The 18,282-nt window shown below is 48.2% G+C and overlaps 1 protein-coding gene across 1 annotated transcript in view; it reads right to left on the bottom strand.

The window, feature by feature from the left end:
- Nucleotides 1–496: 496 nt before the first annotated feature.
- Nucleotides 497–18,282, bottom strand: part of CLMN (calmin) — a 126,693-nt gene continuing 108,907 nt past the window's right edge. Inside the window, exons 11-14 of the mRNA XM_068991129.1 lie at nt 14,465–14,525; nt 13,782–13,852; nt 10,786–10,998; nt 497–2,707 (exon numbers count right to left, since the gene is read on the bottom strand). Of these exons, the coding sequence (XP_068847230.1) occupies nt 10,830–10,998; nt 13,782–13,852; nt 14,465–14,525 (301 nt within the window). The 3' untranslated portion in view covers nt 497–2,707; nt 10,786–10,829. The remainder of the gene's footprint in view (nt 2,708–10,785; nt 10,999–13,781; nt 13,853–14,464; nt 14,526–18,282) is intronic.

An 18,282-nucleotide genomic window follows, 5' to 3' on the forward strand; every position in this document is an offset into this window, starting at 1 on the left:
TCCCCAGTGATACATAAGCACATGAGGTTTAACTCAGGCTCTGTTTTCTGAGGGACCTAGGCTAGGAATAACTAGTAATAACTACAGTAACTTGTTACAGCACACAGTTGGTAAGAGACAGACCCAGGATTCAAACCTAGGCAACCAGCCTGACTCCAGAATCACAGGGCCACTACCAACCCCACAGGAAGTGCCATCGCCACCACCATTATTGTCCCTTCTTAGAGCTGCACCTGCAAAGGCGCAAGGCAAGTTAACGGTTTAAAAAAAGGATGGATTTCTTACAATCTCTATGGTTCTATAGTCAGTTAGCTTCACTTTTACCCTGGCAACAGTTCTCTTTGTTGGGATAAAGGAAGACAGTGTAAATTCTGGTTGGGAAAGGCACGGATACACATGGAAATGAGAATGATCAATGAGCTGGTTGATTCATGAGATTTATACTCAAAATTTTTCTTAAGAATACATGTAATTTTACAAGACCATTCATCATAGCACCAAGCCTAATACTCCTTAATAGAAAACAGTCAAATAACAAATACTCCAGTTAATTTCCCACCAGGTATAAATTATGCAAATAATCATTTATATCTTCATTTACAATAATTAATAAATAAGAGTGCACATTCATACAATTTTTTTTACAAAGATACCTTTTTTTTAACAAAGCTACAGCTATGTATATACTAAATAGACAAAATAATTCTTGTACTACAAAATAACATTTCACTTTTTTCCAATAGTTCTCTTAGTCCTCTCAGTAAAAATATTCAGACATTATCAATTAAGTCCTGCCAAGATATTAAAAGAAACGGTAGCAGTGAATCTCTTAAACATACCACAGACCTTGAAAAAATAAACCCATCATCACTCAATACTACACACTTTCAACAACTCCTGTGTCAGGCTTACTAATTGGTCCCGACCACGTACCTGCTCCACGGCAGGGACCAAACATCCTTGGGTATTTACTCTTTGTCTTTGGCTGACGTTACCAGCATCAATGTTAGTGATGCTGGCAGCTAATTTAGGGTGCAATTCAAGGACAAAGGGCCTCTGTTTCATGGTACCCGTTCCCCAAGTGCCACACCCACCCCAGGGACATTCTACACAAACGTGCCAATCTTTGGCTTCAAGGATCCAATGCTAGAATGCAAGCAGCTTCTGATTCAAGTGGAATTTCTGTGCCTGGACAGAGGAGCCTGGTGGGCCACCGTCCATGGGGTTGCAGAGAGTCGGACACAACCGAGTGGCTAACACTATGCGTGTCGATGCTCAGAGGGACCGGGGGCGAAAAGAGGAGAATAGAAAGGTCCCGGTGTTTACATCTGTGTATTCCTGCGGCTGAACTTGTGAATTTCAACGAATCTGAGAAAACTGCTGTGTCAGATGCTGATTTAATTTAAGGAGACCAGTTAAGTTCTGGGAGCCCAGGAAGCAGATCTCGCACGTTCTACAAGCTTCCACCCCCACACCTTCCACAGACAGACTACCTTTTATTCCACCAAACCCTTTCCAAAGGCACCTTTCTAAATACTAAAGCCGGAAGCTGTGCTCTAAGCTTTGGAATTCACTCACAAATATAGAGGCACATTTATTCTAAGCAAATAGGCCACTTACTGAGATGTTTAAAAAACACACACACAAACACAAACTTGCTAACCTTTGGATTTTTAAATCTAGGATGAACTTCTAAAAAGAGGTCTTCCAACTTCCTACCCAGAAAGGTAAATGAATTATTCAAGGTGTCGCAGCAGGTGGGCCCGAGCTAGGACATGCATTCCTAACAGTCAGGCCAGCGCTGTCCTACTCTGGAACACTGTCAACTCTCTAGGTTACAGACACTCCTAAGAGTTTCCTTTTAAAAGTGTTTCAACCCTTAGGAATACAGGCATGTTGTGGCTATCCTCACAGCAACGTCTACTGACTTCTGGTGGGGCTAAGAGAAGTGGGAATTATTGCAAATGGAAAAAAAAAAAAAAAAAACTATCAAAAGACACTTTTCTACTTGTTTTTGCAACAATGCAAAACCCACAACTTTTTAAAGGCAGAACAAAGGAAAAAAATGGTGATTCCTATCTCACAGACCAACCAGTTGTCTTCCTCCCAGGAATTCATGTTCTCATCCTTAATTTAATTGTGTTCTTTCCAGGACAATGAAATTTGCTTTTCAAAGGAGGGGGCCTCTCTTCCACTCTGAAAAGCATGTTAGAAGAACTGAGTGAAGAGCTGGGGGCAGTTAATTAAAGTCACTTACTCTTGAATGTTAGACATTGAGTTTATGCTGCTAAAGGCCCTTTAAAAGCAGTCATTTTGGTTATAAATTTGCAACCTTAGGCTAAAACTTGAATTTGGGGTGTCCTCAGTTATTAAAATTTTTTAAACTTATTTTTAATTGAAGTATAATTGATGTACAATATTACTCTGTCACTTTTACAAACTGAGGATGAAGGAAATATTTAAGCAGTGTTCGTGTGGAAAGTGAAAGTGTTAGTCACTCAGTTGTGTCCAACTCTTGGCAACCCCATGGACTGTAGCCCACCAGGCTCCTCTGTCCATGGGACTCTCCAGGCAAGAATATTGGAGTGGGTTGCCATGCCTTCCTCCAGGGGATCTTCCTGACCCAGGGATAGAACCTGGGTCTCCCGCATTGCAGGTGGATTCTTTATCACTGAGTCACCAGGGAAGGGTCAAAGTGTGTAGAAACCTAGAAAGGGAAAGAACGCAAAGTGGGGGGTTGCAAGTGACGGATAAAGTTCACCACCTGCCCAGCTCTGAGGTCCTCATCCACTCTTGCCAACTAGACTGAAGTCAGTAAGAATCAGAATCACCTTGGGGCAAAGCTTATTTCCTAAGCAGTGAAGTCTAGGGTGGAAATCAACGTCTGGAAGGAAGGCCTATATTTGCACTTCTGCCACCTTCCAGCTCTATAATCTTGTTATTTTTCCTTCTTGTGTTTGAGCTTCCTCTAAAGCTAAAAGCACCACCTCCTGTGGTGAAAGAACCACCTCCTGTGATTGTGAAGGGTCCAGTGAGTTCATGGGTAGACTTCCTCTTATAAAAGGTATGAGTTAGGTTTGAGACAGAGCAGCTGGCAAGAGGGAGGTGGGCTGGAAAGAAGCTGGGGAAAGCTATGGTGACTGAATATAATGAAAGGAGGTCTAGTCAAAGCTTGGTGAGGAGGGACAGGCAGACAAGGACCTGCTGAGCAGCATACAATGTTGTAACAAGCTCACAAGGAAGCTATTAATATTTTTGGCCGCACGTGGAACTTTCCCAACCAAGAATCGAACCTGTGTCGCCTGCAGTGGAAGCATGGAGTCTTAACCACTAGACCACTGGGCAAGTCCACAAGGAAACTATCATTCACTCAACAAACATGTACTGAGTATCTACTCTGCACAGAAGATGGTCAGAGAGGTTATTTGCCCAAGGTCATCCAGGTATCTAGAGACAGAGCTGGAACTAGAACCTAAATCTGGCTGATTCCCAAACCTGCCCTCCTCCCCAATCCATAAAACCTCCTGGGGAAGGAAGTGACTATAAAATGAGTGGGCGGGCGGCTTCAGTTAGAGAGGTTTCTGCCAGATGAAAGCTGGCCTTGACACCTAAGAGTCAGGGATTTTAAAGTTTCCAGTGGGATCAGGGCCAGACTCTTGTGTATTTAACACCATGTGGTCAAACAGCATAAAACACTGGCTGTCTTCTTCCCACAGACAAGGATGCTTTTCGGCTTGTTCGTGTTATACCCCTGGGCTAGAGGTGACTGCTTGTCGGATGGGTTTTCATCAAGGTTCTCAGAACAAATTACACATTACTTTGCCGACTAAGGTCCTTCTAGTCAAGGCTATGGTTTTTCCTGTGGTCATGTATGGATGTGAGAGTTGGACTGTGAAGAAGGCTGAGCGCCGAAGAATTGATGCTTTTGAACTGTGGTGTTGGAGAAGACTCTTGAGAGTCCCTTGGACTGCAAGGAGATCCAATCAGTCCATTCTGAAGGAGATCAGCCCTAGGATTTCTTTGGAAGGAATGATGCTGAAGCTGAAACTCCAGTACTTTGGCCACCTGATGCAAAGAGTTGACTCATTGGAAAAGACTCTGATGCTGGGAAGGATTGGGGGCAGGGGGAGAAGGGGACGACAGAGGATGAGGTGGCTGGATGGCATCACTGACTCGATGGACGTGAGTCTGAGTGAACTCCGGGAGTTGGTGATGGACAGGGAGGCCTGGCGTGCTGCGATTCATGGGGTTGCAAAGAGTCGGACATGACTCAACTGAACTGAACTGAACCGAACTGAAGTTGATCTTCCCTGTGCAGGAGGACTTGGCAATTCCAGAAAAATCAGAGGGGTTCTGGAACTCTGATGATCTCTGCTGACCCTTGGGAAGTAGGGGCTCAGAGTCTCCAGGCCCTTCCCCCTTCCCAAGCTGGCAGAGCCCACGAGAGTGAAGGACAGTGAAGACCTGCGGGCCACTGTAGAGCTGCCATACACCAGAGAACCGAGGGCCAGGGCTCACCTGGAGCCTGAGGCCATAGCATCTGCATGCTCGCCATGGAGATGGAAAATTCTGGATGCAAAACAAACTGAGTCCCGGCTCTGCCTGCCTCAGGTTCACTTCCCTTCGCTGTTTTTCCTCAACGAGGTGCCTGACAAGAGACAGCGCAAAAAAAGATCCGTGGGATTTCATGTCCAGCGAAGAAGCCATATCTCATTTCTTGGCTCCCTGACGCTGGCTAACCGTTAAGGCAAACTCTGCAGCCATTTCCAGCAAATGAGCATGTTATCACTCATGCTGGCTCTCAGCCTTCAGCTGCTCAGCCAGGTCCTGGCCCTCGTCCTGAGCGCAGCCCCGCTCAGCAGCTGGACGGACTGGACGAAGAGCCAGCCGTTCAGTGGGGGCTCCGGACGGCAGCTGTGGCCCCAGGCACTAAATCTGCCCCCAAGGTGGTTTCAGCAGAGATGATGCAATGTTGGGGTGAGAGAAATAACACCTCTGGACCCGAAGGGCATCATGGGCTCTTGTTTCCTGGCCAGAGCGTCACCAAGAAGGTTCTGAAGAGCCATGCTGGCTTGAAACTTGCACACAGCCCACCTCGGGGACTTCAGGACGTCAATGGAGATGGCTGGGGAGGTCTCCAAGCAGAAAGGAGAGAGAGGCCACGGCTGCAAGCTGAGTGGCATTCCGGAGAGTTAAGAAAAGCCAAGGTCGCATGAAACAGAGTGCGTCACAGGACTGCCCTTCAATGACACGGCCATGGAGACAGGCGAGCTCTGAACAAGGAAGCCACCGTGGGTTCTGGTGTTCAGGGAGATACAGTTCTTCCTTGTTTACTTGGGCTTGTGTCTGAGATCAGCTCTTGGATGTTCTGAGTCCTCGACGGGAAAGGAGGTGCAAGTGAGCTTCCAGGGCCGGAGGCTGGAGGTTTGCAGAAAACTTGCTTGGGTGTCAAGATGTCCCTCCTGAGGGCACTAAGCAACACTGGGACTAGTCATTTCTCCTTCCTGGTCCTCGCCTTTCTCATTTCTTAAATGAGGCCCTGTGATCCCTGCGTGATCCCTAAGGCTAACAAACAATCTGCAATCTATGGAGATCGGCTATACAGGGAGGCAGCCTCCAAATCTTCTGCCGTCTATGAGATCAGCCCTCACACAGAGCAGGTTAGGACTGCACAGGGAGGAGAGGAGAGTTGGGGAGAATTCTGCTGAATCCCAGAAAGAGAGAGGAAGCCTGTATCTGGAGTGGTTGTCTAAGGGGCAGAGAAGAGGGTACTCCGATTTCAGTCCTGGTGGGAACCCATCTCCCCACAGAGTCCCGGCTTGACTGGGATAAACTGCTCACCCAGTTCCAAACAGCCACCCAACAGAGGGAGCAGCTGTATTGGTCACTGGCCGACACCAGTGTGGGCTACTGGTTTCCCAATGAAGCAAGACAAGGAAAACCTAAAAAGTGCATGACTCCATGGAGCTTGGGGGCAGCGGGAGGTCTAAGATGGTTGTGTGGGGGCAGGAGGTGAAAGAGGGAGGAAGGAGAACCTTTATCTGCACTGTGGCATGGAGGGGAGCACTGTGTTCCCTCCTCAACCCCCCCAACTTGGCCCAGTGCAAACTGAAGGTGCCCGAAGACCACTGGCTCAGCAGGACTTAGGGCAAGTTCACAAGTGTGTCCACGCAGCAGTGAGCTTGCCTAACCAGCAGGGAGAGAGCGCGCAGGGGACTGCATAGAGAGGGCCCATGTGTGCAGGATGGTGACCTGAGCACATGGGCTCATGTCTTCCCTGGCGAGAGCCCAGAGAAACAAGAGCAAAGGAATGGAAGTGATGGCATCATGAAGACAGAGCGATGGAGAGGAGGTGACAGCATGTGAGAGACGCCAACCCATTCATGGCAGGGGCAGAGTGGAGGCAGACGGGCAGGGCCAAGGAATCCCAGTGCCTCGTACGTGCAGAGGAGAGGTGTGGTACCGAGCTGCAGCCACTCCTAGGGGGAAGCAGAGGAGTTCCAACCCAGGGACACCAGGCACAGTGCGGCGGGACTGACTCATTGTGTCTACATACTGATGGCGATGAGACGCCTGCTCAGCGGTCAGGATGCGGGCACTCAGGTGTGCGCCGGCATCTCTGGGTATGGCCCTCCCGTCTGTGCACTGCACAAAGGGGCAAGGCTAAGGGGCAACTGGGAGTTAACCCTAGCCCTTACTCTGCTCTTCAAGCCTTTCCCTGGAGAAAGAGGTAAACAGTGCGCCAGCCAGTTTGGCCACATGCCCATGGCGGGCTTCTGCCCCAGAGGGGCACCTATCTTGAAGTCATCCACTCAGAGGGAATGCCCTTTTGAAACTGCATGAGGGCTCTGCATAGGCTACTACCAGCCCTGTGTATGCTCAGAGAGAAGTGGAAATATCTCTAAAGAAACACAATGAGAAATGACCTGCAACTATTGATATGTGTGGTCCTCCCCTAAAGAGTTCAAGTGCCCACCTGGTGACCCTAAGGAAAATCCACAAGTTGACACATAGAGTTTCTGGTCCATTTTTTGAGATATCACTCTTACACAAGAGCAGATATGCAGGATCACTAGATATCTCAAGAAAACGTAACATGAAAGGCAGAGCCTGAGACTAACCTAAAGAAAGGGAACTTACAGGAAATAAAAGCAAAACAGCAGAAAAGAAGTTCCTCAAAACCCCACTATCATGAACATCCAGAGAGACAAGTTCTGCAGCCACGAAACAAGAACAGGACACTATAAAACAGAAACAAGAGAACCGCCACAAAATGTTTTGGAAATTAAAAACCATTCACCAGGAACCCTGAGAAGATAAAGTTAACTGTCTTTGCAAGCAGATAAAAAATTAAGAGATGAGAAATAGAAAAAACAATATTAGAGGATTAGCCTGGGAGGTCCAACATTGGAACAACAGGTGGTCCAGAAAGAAAAAACATGAACACTTACAAGAAAATTTAAGAAATTTCCCATGAGAGCCCAGAACGAGGTATGCCTTCAAGGGCACACCGTCACTGGGACTGTTCAGAACACTAAGAAAGAAGGGATCTGAAGTGTTTCCTGGGAAGGCAGAGAAACCCAGGTCACAGCCAAAGGCCGGGGAATCAGAATGACATTAAGAATCTCAACAACCACGTTGGAGGTGGGAGTGGTGGGAGAGTATTATTTTCCACCCACAATTCTATATCCAGCTACCCCTGGGTAAGGGCAGAATAAGGACGTTTTAAGTTATGCAAAATCTCAAAATATTTGCTTCCCATGTTCTTTTCTCAGGAAGTTACTAAGGAAGGTGGCACACCAAAATCATCATCAAGGAGAAAATATTTGATGAGAAAAGACAAGCAACTATAGTACACCACTTGGTTCAGAAGTAAACAGACCTCATAGGCTCACGATGAAGAGAGATGTACCAAACAACAAAATCTAACTATGCTGGAAAAACAAAGTGGGGTTAGGCTAAGAGCAAGATCCTTCTCTACCATAATAGCAAGCCAGTAGATATCTTGCTATTCTAAATTCTAACCATAAAAAGAAATATAAGCATGTTATATAGAAATGCAAAGGTAAATACTAGAAGAAATAGGAAGAGCTGAAAGGGTTGCTTGCAGGAAGCAAGACACAGGAGATCGCTAGTTTCCATTAAAAGCCTTCTTGTATTTGTTTCTTTTTAAACTATGAATATGTATTACTTGGATAAGAACTAAAAATAAATTCTTTAAAAAAAAACAAACCATGGGGTGGTTTGTCCTGCTGGCTTCTTCTTACTCACCTTCTATAACTGACTTCATTCACATAAGGCTATCCTCAATTGAGAATCTTTTTTTCTTAAAAAAAAAAAAAATCAGTTTGCTGCCAACTTGAACTAAATGACTTTCAGGCATCTTGCCAGCAGATGGTTTTAAACAATATTACACTTTGTAATGGGTGAGAGAGAAAACCTGCAGACTTTTCTGAACAAGGCCTATATCCGTAAAATGAAATGATTAACGTTTGGGTCAGCTCTTCCTTGGCTCTTCAAGCATCTAATTTAGGTGAGGACTGCTTGGTGTCCAGAGTTATAAAATATCACACACATAATCTTTAGTATCTGTACCTTTGAGCGTTCAATGATGCTAGGGAGCTCATTAATTAGCTCATTTTCCATGGGACACTTGGCCCTCTAGATGGAATTGCTCCAAGCTCCCAACAGCTTTCAGCTTGGAAGGCTTAGATTCGTTCATGGAGAGAAGGCAGGCTATAACCAGAGTGGGATAGAATTCAGGTTTTGGCTGTCATCAACTCAAATGTGCTAGGTAAATTCTTTTGGCTATGCTGGAATTCTGTAAACTGGAGACCCACTGCTCGAAATAAGCAAGCCCTTGGCTTGCAGAGAGAGAAGCATGATTCTTAGAGTAAGAACAACACTGGTGTGTCAGCTGACAGACTGTTAGAGCCGTGAAGGATATTCCAGAAGAAACGGGTGACAAGCCTGGAAGTGAACAAAACTTCGTGGGAAAAATACGAGAATAAAACAAAGGTTGGCTGTTGACCTAAAAATTTTGTTTTTGTTTTAAATGAGGACATTCTTATCTATTCATTGTTTTATTTTTTTCAGGACATCCCTGGGCCCAAGAGAAGTTCCCTAAGAGAGGGGACAGCTCCCGGGGGGATGTCGGGTGGCCTGGGTACACTTGCAAGTCTGCTCCTGGTTGGCTGTGTGATCTTGGCCAAACGCCTCTGCCTCTCTGGGTTCAGCAGCAAAGATGCTGTCTGAACGCCCCTCTTGACCTCATAGTCTGTGGGTTTGTAAGTCTCACTCGATATGCTTTCTGAGCAGGGGAGGACAAGGGGAGAAGGAAGCGATACCCAGGGAGGTAGGGCCTGTGTCTTGAAAGGAAGCAGGGAGCCCAGGGTAGAAGGAAGATGGAAGACCAAAGGGCGGCTGGATGTCCTTCCTCTACCACCTGCCAGTTCTGGCTACTTCTCAGGATGCCTTCCGGAAACCTTTCTCCTTTTCAAGAAACCCATTATAATGGACCACAAAGGAAGGCGGTGCTGAGACTCACACTGTGTGGTAGTGTGTACACAGGTGTTCTCGGAGCAGGAACCTGCTGGCTACTACATGCTCTAACACCAACCAGAGCTCATTCTCAGCCAGGTCACCCTTGCCCTCCTCCTGGGGCTTTGGGAGGCTCTTGGTGTTTACAGTGCTCTGGGGGGTCTTGGGTACCAGCCTCAGGAGCCACAGATGGAAGCCGGAGGTGGGGGGTACAGGTGCGGGACTGCCCAGACAAAACAGGAGGGATCCCACGCCTTGCCCCGAGTCAACCAAAGCTCTCCTTTTCATGTTTCGACTAGACCACCCCCTGAGAATTCTCTTGAACGGAGGATTCCATGGGTGGAAAAGGTTTGAAAAATCACAGCTTTATCGCAATTCAGTCAGTGCAAAAGCAAAATGAAAATGCATCCCCTCCCTAGAAAAACACCCTAGTGTGAACAAGTGTGCACTGCAGCTCACGACCCAGCCTTTACTTTCTGTGAATTTTGCTGATTGTGGACGCACTTTCCTAGGGCCAGCAGTTTTGTGCTGTTCTTTGGATAATCCCCTCTCCTGCCCCGCAAAGACCACGACCAACCACCAGACCACCACGGGGTCCCCAGCGCCTTCACCCAGATGCCCCTCGTGGAGGAAAGTGGGGCAGTTTTCTTCCCATAGGGGCTCTCCCAGGGGTATTCATCCCCTTTGTCATCAGGAGGTGACAAACTCAAGTCCATCTGGGACCTTAAAAGCTGAGCGAGCTAAGAATCAGTGCTTGTGCTCAGCCGATGAGTCGTGTCCGACTCTGCAACCCCAGGGACTGTAGCCCGCCAGGCTGCTCTGTCCATGGGATTCTCCAGGCAAGAATACTGGAGTGGGTTGCCATTTCCTTCTCCAGGGGATCTTCCCGACTCAGAGATCGAACCCGCATCTCTTGTGTCTCCAGCACTGGCAGGCAGATTCTTTACCACTGAGCCACCTGGAAGCCCCATAAATCTCAGCCACGAAGCTTAACAGTAATACCTGATAGAACAAGGCACACAAACAAACCCCACCCAAGGATCCGGCCACACACCTGAGTGTTATGTTCACAGCCTAAGAGAAAAGCATGCTTAGGACTTACAAGAAAAGAAAACGAAAGGAAACATGAAAAAAAATAGTGGGGAAGGGGGTGGGGGTGGTCTAAGTTTCCTTGGAGGTCTTCCACTATCTGCAGAAGTGCTCTGTCCAGAATAGGCAAGAAGAGGAAGGAAGGAGAATGCCCACCCCACGGCCAGGGTCCTGTCTCTTTTATTACGCAGACGCACGCATCAGAGTCTGTTGACGTCCAGCTGGGGGAAGAGCAGCAGACAGTAAACCAGGAGCCAGAGGAAGAGGATAAAGTACATCACGTCCGGCTGCTGGACCAGCTGTGTCAGCGAGTCGCTCTGGGAGCTGTGGGTCTCCCGCAGCCTGGCTTTGCCCGAGTGGTTGGCCTTCCTGCAGGAGGGAGACACACCAAAGCGGTCACAAGCGAGGTTTCCCCACCCAGGGGACCCCCACTCCCTCCCTGAACTCCATCCAGCCTCACTGCCCAACTGGAGAGCCAACAGCTTCCCAGCGAGGGGTAGACCCAGGTGGAGGGCGGGCTCCCGGGACACTCTGAGCTTTCAGACTCTCTCAGGTCATCTCCACGAAACCACGACAGAAGGGCTGTTAGCCCCATTCTGCAGATGGGCCTGCTGAATCTCGTGGGGTGGGTGGAGGGGCTTTCTCCAGCCCGCACAATGACTTTTGTGACAAAGCCGGGACCTGGGCCAGCTCCGCACCCTCCTCCAGGATGTGTCCCGTTATACAGCAGTGCCCTGAATGCAGAGTTCAAGGCTGACAGCTCTTTTTTATGCTCCCAGGAACAGAGGGGCTTCCTAAGGAATCTAAGGAGAGAAATGAGGCGTTCCCTGCTGACCGATCATTTAAAAACAGCCATTAGCAACAAAAACACACCTCTCTACCATCTAGTTTTTGTTCTTGGCTTTGGAATCTAACCTTGAAAATGATTACCAGGTTCCATATTGGTGAGAGGTATCTTTCCTTTTTTTTTTTTTTTTTAAGAGAAGAGAGTAGATATATACTTTTAAGAGAGTAGATATATATATATATATATATATTTAATATCTATTTTTATTTATCTGGCTGCACCAGGTCTTAGTTGCAGCATGTGGAATCTCTGTTGTGGCATGCAGGATCTAGTTCCCTGACCAGGGATCGAACCTGGGACACTCTGTGTTGGAAGCATCAAGTCTTATCCACTCACTCTCCAGGCAAGTCCCTCTTCTCTTATTTTTATCTTATTTTAACAGAAAGTGAAAGGGAAAGTCGCTCAGTCGTGTTCGACTCTTTGCCACCCCATGGACTGTATGGAATTATCCAGGCCAGAATACTGGAGTGGGTAGCCTTTCCCTTCTCCAGGGGATCTTCCCAACCCAGGGATTGAACCCAGGCCTCCTGCATTGCAGGCGGATTCTTTACCAGCTGAGCCACCAAGGAAGCTCAAAAATACTGGAGTGGGTAGCCTATCCCTTACTTCAGGGGATCTTCCCAACCCAGGGATCGAACCCAGGTTTCCCACATTGCAGATGGATTCTTTACCAACTGAGCTATCAGGGAAGCGCTAAGGTAGCACTAAAATGACGTTTTACTGTTGCCTGGTGGGGAGAGTCTAGAAGGGGGCTGTGTGGTGGTGACAGAAAAGTCTCAGAAGACATTATCTGATTGCAGTCGGGGCTGGGGGTCTCTGCTTGCAGCTGCGTTTACAGAACCTGTGTGTAAGCTCCTCGGGGTCAATCTGGGGCACGTGACAGATTACGAGAAGCAAAAATCACCTCTTCCCTGAATCATCTCCTGATACAGCAAGAAGCCAGGCCAAGAGGGGATTAAACCTTTGCCCTGGTCTGGAAACTGAGTGATTCCCACGCAGATAAGGGGCAGAATTTCTTTCTCCTTCTTAAAACTGTTTTTAGAGAAATTTTAAACTACTTTTTTTTAATCGCATAGGTAATAAATGCGCAAAAGCATGGAAAATGCGACGGCATTTCTCAACCTTGCAGGTTCAATTTTCAAAGACTCTATCTCATAAAAGCTAAAAGTACTATTTTCCTATGAGGATGTCAAGCCCAGTGGAAAATGTGAATTAATATTTCCATTTTATGGCAGGAGAGGGAAACAAACCTTGCCTCTCTTTCTTTAAGAACCGGAGAGGCAGATGTCTAAAGATCACACTCCTGGCTGTTGGGAAACTTTCAGAGTCTTTCCATTTGAATAATCTAATTCCTTTCAGGCTTCCCTGGTGGCTCAGAAGGTAAAGAATCTGCCTGTAAATGCAGGAGACCTGGGTTTGATCTCTGGGCTGGGAAGAGCCCCTGGAGAAGGGAATGGCAACCCACTCCAGTATTCTTGCCTGGAGAACCCCATGAGCAGGGTTCTCCAGGCAGGCTACAGTCCATGGGGTCACAAAGAGTTGGACACACTGAGTGACTAACACTTTTCAAGTCCTTCCAAGTCAGTTCAAATCCACGGCAAATACAATATATAAATAAAATTAAGTGATTCAATAACTTTAACAGGGATAGGGACATCTCAGGATTGTCAGAGTTTCAGATTTGTCTGCCTGCCTATGTTCTAAACAGGCGGTGTTACAACCATTCGACACTCAGTCTGGGTCATCTAGTTCTCCGACAGCAAGAAATACTTTCATAGACATCCTGGCATGTTTGTACTCCCTCTTCATGTCTGCTCTGATGCCATAAAACTGTAAAATCAGCTCAGTGAGCTTCTGAGTAGTGTACCTGCAGGGGCGACACAGAAGGAACATGGTTGTCAGGGGCTACAGCATTTTAAAAAGCACACACAGTAATCCCATCCCTACCTCCTCTGCCTGGCTCTGTTCAGAGGGCCAGCTGATGCCACTGCATTTATCTCAATGAAGATTCACACCCAGGTCTCATGACCTAGGTCTCATGACCCAGTGTCTTTAAACCAAGTCATTTTTCTGAACCGTGCCTTGCTTGTCAACCTGGATTCATATCTCCGTTGCCCTCCCAACTCACATTCAATTTCCATTCACTTTCTCTGGAACAGGTATTTTCTTGCATGTTTCTAGACGATTAATATTATTATCCAACAAAGCCCTAGTTGGAGAATAGCCACCCCAGAAGGTAGACTGTGTGATTAAAGAAAAAAAAAAATCCCTTAAACCCTACTGAGCCTGGAGCCCAGCCACCCACCTGGTTAACATTCGGTTTCTTCTGTCATCCACATCCGCTGCGTTCCTCGACTGAACATAGCTAAAATGATCCTACAGTGAAATTTATAAACAAAACCCCCGCAACCCAATTAGTAAAGATGAAATCTCTGAAACAGAAAATAAGATGATTTTAAATATACAAAGTCGAGCATGCCGTGCTTTTCTCAATCTTGCAAACATCTAATTCCAAAATAAAACTACTATGTAGTGATCTACACATTATTCCCATGGGTGGACGGACGAGGCCCTGCCCCCCGCAACTGGGGCAAGCTATGGATCCCCGGGCTTTTGGGGGCCCAACACATGCAGAGCTAAGCGGTTGTAAAGACAAAGGGAACCCTCTGTTTAGGCTACATCTCTGTCTTTGAACGTGACCTTTCTGGATGTGTGTGCAGGGGTAGGGTGGGAGGTCTTGAATACAATTGTTATGACAAAGAGGCCTTTGGGCTTTAAAATCATCACTTTATTTACATCCCCTAATGCCCAAACTGGACATCTGATTGGACCGTGCTTAATGACAAGGTTTCAATTTGCTTGTCTTCTATCCAAAAGCATAGCTGTTGCACGTCAGTAATTTCAAAGCTCTGGGCTAGGGGGAAGGAAGGAGGGAAAGGAATTGATTAGCAGGGGCCGGATGCGAGAAGAAGAAATTCACATACTAACCGATTCCAAAGACCTATTAGTATGTCGTCGAATGTAAATGCTGGAGTCACTGTGACTCGTCCTGAAAAATAAACACATGTTTTGAATTGATGCCACCAAGAACTCCTCATTGCCCCCTTCCCGAGGCTGCCACATGTGGATTTAGGCAAGCTCTGACTTCAGACCTAGTGACGGAAATGAGACCCATTATCCAGTATGCATGCTTAAAAACAGTAGGATGATATGCAAGAGACACACTGAGCCCTCATTGACAAGAAAAAAAAAAAGTGAGAGATAATTACAAATAGAAAGCAGACCACGTATTCTTAAAAATCATAGGATTTCAGAGCAGGAGGAAGATTTTTTTTTCCCAAATATCCCCCAATTGTGGGACTCACCAGACGTTGTCTGCAAGCTAAAGTCAGACCGGGACTGGGTCCTGGGACCTGGACTCCCTCTGCAGTGCTCCGTGCACGATGCTGAGGATTCCCAGGTCTGGACCACCTCGTTTCCTTTCATACAGGAGGTGGTAGATTTTCTAGCTATATCTGTGAGGCTGATGTGGGAAGTATCTCTGATCTTCTAATGAAGCTGCTCCACTACAGTTAGAACTGGACATGGAACAACAGACTGGTTCCAAATAGGGAAAGGAGTACGTCAATGCTATATATCGTCACCCTGCTTATTTAACTTACATGCAGAGTACATCATGAGAAACGCTGGGCTGGAGGAAGCACAAGCTGGAATCAAGACTGCCAGGAGAAATATCAATAACCTCAGATATGCAGATGACACCACCCTTATGGTTCACTCAGGGCTAAGGCAAAAAAGACACCCAGCCAGAGGTCTCGGTTTTCATCCTGGCTGATTGACCATAGTCAAATAGTTGATTAACCGTAGTCAAATAGTTACACCTCTGATCAGTTTTCCTCATCTGTGAAATGGATCATCATTCCTATTCCATCTGCTTCTTGGAGCTGTCAGGGATACTAGCATTCCGTAGGTCAAAGTGGTCCTGTCTCGCTGCTCAACAGAAGAATGAGGTGTTGGATGTGGACTGGCCTGATATAGAGACCATCACGTCAGTTTCCTCAAGGCAGACCTACTATATGGCATTGTGGGGTCCAGGGAAGAGTTTATTCCCATTATTGTCAGCCTTGCTATTACCGCTCATAGCTGTCCCCTAAACATCACCAAGCTCTTCCCTTTCTGCAGGAGGCATGTTTCCAGCTAACAGGTTTTGAGCACCTTCTATGTCCCAGGTGCGGGGCTAGGCCTAGAGAAACTTCAGTCTTCGTCCTCAATCCAAAGTCTGTGTTAGTTTTTCCTGGCTGGTATCACAGCACAGAAATGAAACAAAACACACCAACAGGAAAAAAAAAAAAAAAAAAAACAACACCAAAAACCCGCTTCTCCAGGAGCCCACATTGGACTGAGAGAGCACACCCACTCCTTATCATTCCCTACCTCCTGCCCCCCACAAAGAACTTTTATTCCTTGAATGCCCAACACAAGCCAGGTGCTGCACTAAACGCTAAGACCATACTGGTCCTAGCTGGCTGGAGGGGGCTGAGAATCTAGGGGGAGAGTAGATGATAAATATGTCCTTCCACGTATTATTATAGAAATGACTGCTTTGATCAATGCTGTGAAGAAAGAGAACAGAAGCTAAGAGAACATATAAAGGGGTATCAAAAATAGCCTGGAGGAATCCAAGAGGGCTGCCTGGAAGAAGTGGTAGTGGAGCTGAGACTCAGCGGAGCCAGACAGGAGACAGGCAGGGGACAGAAGATTCTGAAAGGTGAAGGAGATTGGCTGGGGGCATTCCAGGACCTCAACTAAGGCCAGGGTGCTTGGTGCGCTGGGGATGGGGAAGAGGGTGACCAAGGGGGGCAGAGATGAGGCAATGAGGGGTCCTGCAGGCTCTGGGCGAGCGGCCTTTCTGCCTAGACCAACAAGGAGCCACGGGGGTGACCAACAGCCAGGAAAACACCCTGTGCTGTCCCTGCGCAGAGAGATAGATGCCCAGGGCTCTGTCCCTTTCCTAAGCCTCAGCCAGGCAATGACCTCCCAGATCAGTGCTCTGGAGTCAGGCTCGGGGGGTGGGGGGCGGGGGGCAGGTGAGATGGCCCTGAGCACAGGACGGGCATCGGGGTCCAAATTCATTCATGCGCATGAGCGCCCCTCCACGCTATCTGATGACATTAGGTATTTAGCTTCCACCTTGGCTAAAATGCTGCATCACAGTTACAGCTTTGCTTAAGTAAGATGGGATGGAGGAGCTGAGAGATCAGAGTGAAACCTTTGCACGAAAAGGTCAGTGCGGCCTCACGCTCACAGACACTGAAACATCGGTTTACTTTTCTCTAACCCTCCCCCCGTCCCATCTCCACAGGGTGGGTTTTGCTGGTCCTTCTGATGAAGAGGGACGAACCCAAGGTGCTTGCTTCTTCCCCACCCCCATGCTCCCTTGTTTCTCCTCCCGCCCCCTCCCATTCGATGAATACTTCCTGAGATGCCTACTATGTGCCAGTTGTTGCTCAGGCTGTCTGTCCCACCTGGAACATCTCTCTCCCTCTCCCAAATGCAAGTCCCGCTCATCCCTTGATGCTGAATTCAAATGATCTCTCAGCACCTAGGCTGCCCTGACCCTCTCTGGCCCCTCTGAGGTCTCATCATAAATCCCTACTTGCCTCTCACACCCAAGGTGCCCACCCAGTCCCAGCAGGATAGATGGCGCACTCCCTGTCTCCTTCCGGCTGGGGGCTCCTGGAGGGCAGAGCTGTGGCCGGCCTCTTCCAGAGTCCCCAAGTCTAGCGGGCTCCATCACACATACATGACGGCTAGAAGACTGCTAGGGCCTGACCTGCTTAGGGAGAAGGGGGGCAGTCTGGCATCTGACTAGTGGCCCCCCCCCGAGTTGGGGTGGAGTAGATGACAGCCCTGGACCACCTGCCCGGGAGTGCTCATCTGCATTTAGAGCAGGGTCAGGTCCAGCCGCAGAGGAGACATAGACGTCTGCTGGCCAGTCACGGCCAAGGGCAGGGAGAAGGACTTAGCTGCTGCTGCCGCCAAGTCACTTCAGTCGTGTCCGACTCTGTGCGACCCCAGAGACGGCAACCCACCAGGCTCCCCCGTCCCTGGGATTCTCCAGGCAAGAACACTGGAGTGGGTTGCCATTTCCTTCTCCAATGCAGGAAAGTGAAAAGTGAAAGTGAAGTCGCTCAGTCGTGTCTGACTCCTAGCGACCCCATGGACTGCAGCTTACCAGGCTCCTCCGTCCATGGGATTTTCCAGGCAAGAGCACTGGAGTGGGGTGCCATTTCCTTCTCCAATGCAGGAAAGTGAAAAGTGAAAGTGAAGTCGCTCAGTCGTGTCTGACTCCTAGTGACCCCATGGACTGCAGCCCACCAGGCTCCTCCATCCATGGGATTTTCCAGGCAAGAGGACTGGAGTGGGGCGCCACTGCCTTCTCCAATGCATGAAAGTGAAGAGTGAAAGTGAAGTCGCTCAGTTGTGCCTGACTCCTAGCGACCCCATGGACTGCACCTTACCAGGCTCCTCCGCCCATGGGATTTTCCAGGCAAGAGCACTGGAGCGGGCGCCACTGCCTTCTCCGAGAAGGACTTAGCATCACAGGCTAAGTTGGCAGCCACCTCCCATTGTGCCTTATGTCTCCTCCCCTGGGCCCCCAGCTGCTCTTTGTCCTCCAAAACCCAACGTGGGAGCCAGGTGGAGGGGAGGTGGGAAGCAGGGCACTGGACAGCCCCACCCTCTGGCTCTCCCTGTATGGGCTGCAAGACCCCCTCACTCCCCCAGTGATTATCTCAATCATTTCC

Source organism: Capricornis sumatraensis, chromosome 19 (genome assembly GCF_032405125.1).
Source record: "Capricornis sumatraensis isolate serow.1 chromosome 19, serow.2, whole genome shotgun sequence".
NCBI lineage: Eukaryota > Metazoa > Chordata > Mammalia > Artiodactyla > Bovidae > Capricornis > Capricornis sumatraensis.